The sequence below is a fragment of the Contarinia nasturtii genome, unplaced genomic scaffold (assembly GCF_009176525.2).
Source record: "Contarinia nasturtii isolate CC-2019 unplaced genomic scaffold, AAFC_CNas_1.1 Cnas_scaffold_6676, whole genome shotgun sequence".
In the NCBI taxonomy this organism is placed as follows: domain Eukaryota; kingdom Metazoa; phylum Arthropoda; class Insecta; order Diptera; family Cecidomyiidae; genus Contarinia; species Contarinia nasturtii.
In genome coordinates, this window is record NW_022203929.1 from 15,129 (window position 1) to 17,000 (window position 1,872).

General features: G+C 33.1%; 1 protein-coding gene across 1 annotated transcript; it reads right to left on the reverse strand.

The window, feature by feature from the left end:
* Window positions 1-998, reverse strand: LOC116351958 (nuclear factor NF-kappa-B p110 subunit-like). The gene is made up of 3 exons (XM_031784113.1): window positions 419-998; window positions 241-345; window positions 1-170 (listed from the first exon to the last, which is right to left on the reverse strand). Exons 1-3 carry the CDS (start codon window positions 996-998, stop codon window positions 1-3), a joined length of 855 nt encoding a protein of 284 aa, XP_031639973.1.
* Between the last annotated feature and the right edge of the window lie 874 nt (window positions 999-1,872).

Below are 1,872 nucleotides of genomic sequence, written 5' to 3' on the forward strand. Positions count from 1 at the left end.
TTATAAGAACCAGAGTAAGCGTACACTTTCATCGATGTTGATTTCACGATATGGAGGCGTTTTTAATGCGATCGCATATTGATGATGAACATCAGCTTCAGTAAATTTGCCCCATTCTTCCCAAATAATTTCATCGTCATCTTGTTCGAAAAATCGAACCTTTATATTTTCTTAAAAAAACATTTTCAATTCACATTTCTCACACAATTTGGTTTAATGGAATTGTTTTTATTTTCTTACTTTTTCCAACTTTTTCGACAAATATGAAAAGATTATCATCTCCAGCCGCACTTCCAATGTTCGAACTCATTCGACTTATTTTCAATTCTCCCATCAATACACTTTCTGCATTTGAACAAAACGAAGAAAAAACAAATTAAATTCTTTTCTGTACAGCCCCCACTACAAAGCGACTTACTTAAATTGTTTATGGGTGTTGAAAAAATGGGCTCACACAATCGCATCCATTTACCATAAACACGTTCATATGCCTCGAAACACAATGATACCTGATTCAAATTCATATCATTGAAATGTTTTTTGGCTTTTGATTGTAATAGATCCTTTTCGGATTTGGTTAAATCACATCCCTTTTCGAATTCAGCCCGACCCATTAATTTATCATATGAATCGTATTCGATGTGCTTTCGTGTCGTTTGTATGATTCCCATTCCTTGAAATGTTGCTTTGTATCCATGTAATTCTGATACCATTGCTTCGTGTGGATCTTTTTTATCATCGTTGCCACAACGAACGACCAGACTGTGCGAATGGGGAAACGGTGGCTCATAGCCCGGTTTTAAAATCTGATACAATGAGCATCGTATCAATGCTTCGCCGGTGAAATTATGTAGACGAACGGCTGGAAATGTTTTTTTTGAATGTTGTCCGGTGAGAACACCATGGGTTCCATGCATTTCGGATTTATAACGAAAACGAAACTTATCGATGGGCTGTTCCATTATCTCTAAAAATGGTTCATCCATTTTTGTGTTCATCGAATTCACAAATTATTCTGCAAAAATCAATTTATTTAGAAGATTCACTTAAATTGTGATCAAATCACCATATTACTATTGGACTTCGATGATATTTGCAACTGACATGAAGATGTTGACGATAGCAATGACAGCGAATTTACTGATTTTTTTTTAAATAAACAATATGAGCGATAAAATGTTTGTCTTCGATTGCCTTATCAGTGGAAATTTAAAATTAAAATTTTATCTGAATTTTGTATTTTCGATACACACAAGTAATGAGCTTTGTTTGTGCAAACACTGATTTTTGCAAACACTTTGCCAAAAATTATGCTGAGCGTTATTGTTTATGTTCAAATTGTTATTCACTTTGAAAAGTAGCATTCTCATCACTGAGCTGACTGGAATGAGTCATTGAAATAATTTCAGTGAAAAAAAGACATTGTAACAAATCTGATTATTTACACAGAAAATGAATAGAGAAAATTGCGCGACATGCAAAAAAGAGGTGCGAAATGATTTGTGATGAAATTGATTTTTATATTGTAGATAAAATTGGTCTGTGTATATTTGACAATATGCGTGTACGACCAACAATACATACATTTCATCGCTATCAACTGCATCAACGGTTGATATGAATTGAACGGATGGTGGTTTTTGCTTCGTTCGATCGCAATTTTCCACACATTACATATTTATTTACAAGTAAATTCTCTTTCTTTCTTTCTCTTTTCATTTCTTTTCTTTCTTTCTTTCTTTTTCGTTGTTCGATCTTCGTTTTGTATATTCAAAATATCTGCGGTATTTTCTTTTTTTATTCAAAAAAATTTGACAGGTAGTGAAGATTCTTTACCTAGTGAATTGCTTTCATCACAATTAACATAAACGA

What these genes read in the sequence shown, in the direction of transcription:
- LOC116351958 (XM_031784113.1), bottom strand. Translation starts at nt 998, where the DNA reads ATGAACACAAAAATGGATGAACCATTTTTAGAGATAATGGAACAGCCC. An exon ending in AACACCCATAAACAATTTAA is followed by an intron (nt 346 to 418) that starts GTAAGTCGCTTT and finishes GTTCAAATGCAG; the next exon opens with AAAGTGTATTGATGGGAGAA. An exon ending in TGTCGAAAAAGTTGGAAAAA is followed by an intron (nt 171 to 240) that starts GTAAGAAAATAA and finishes TGTTTTTTTAAG; the next exon opens with AAAATATAAAGGTTCGATTT.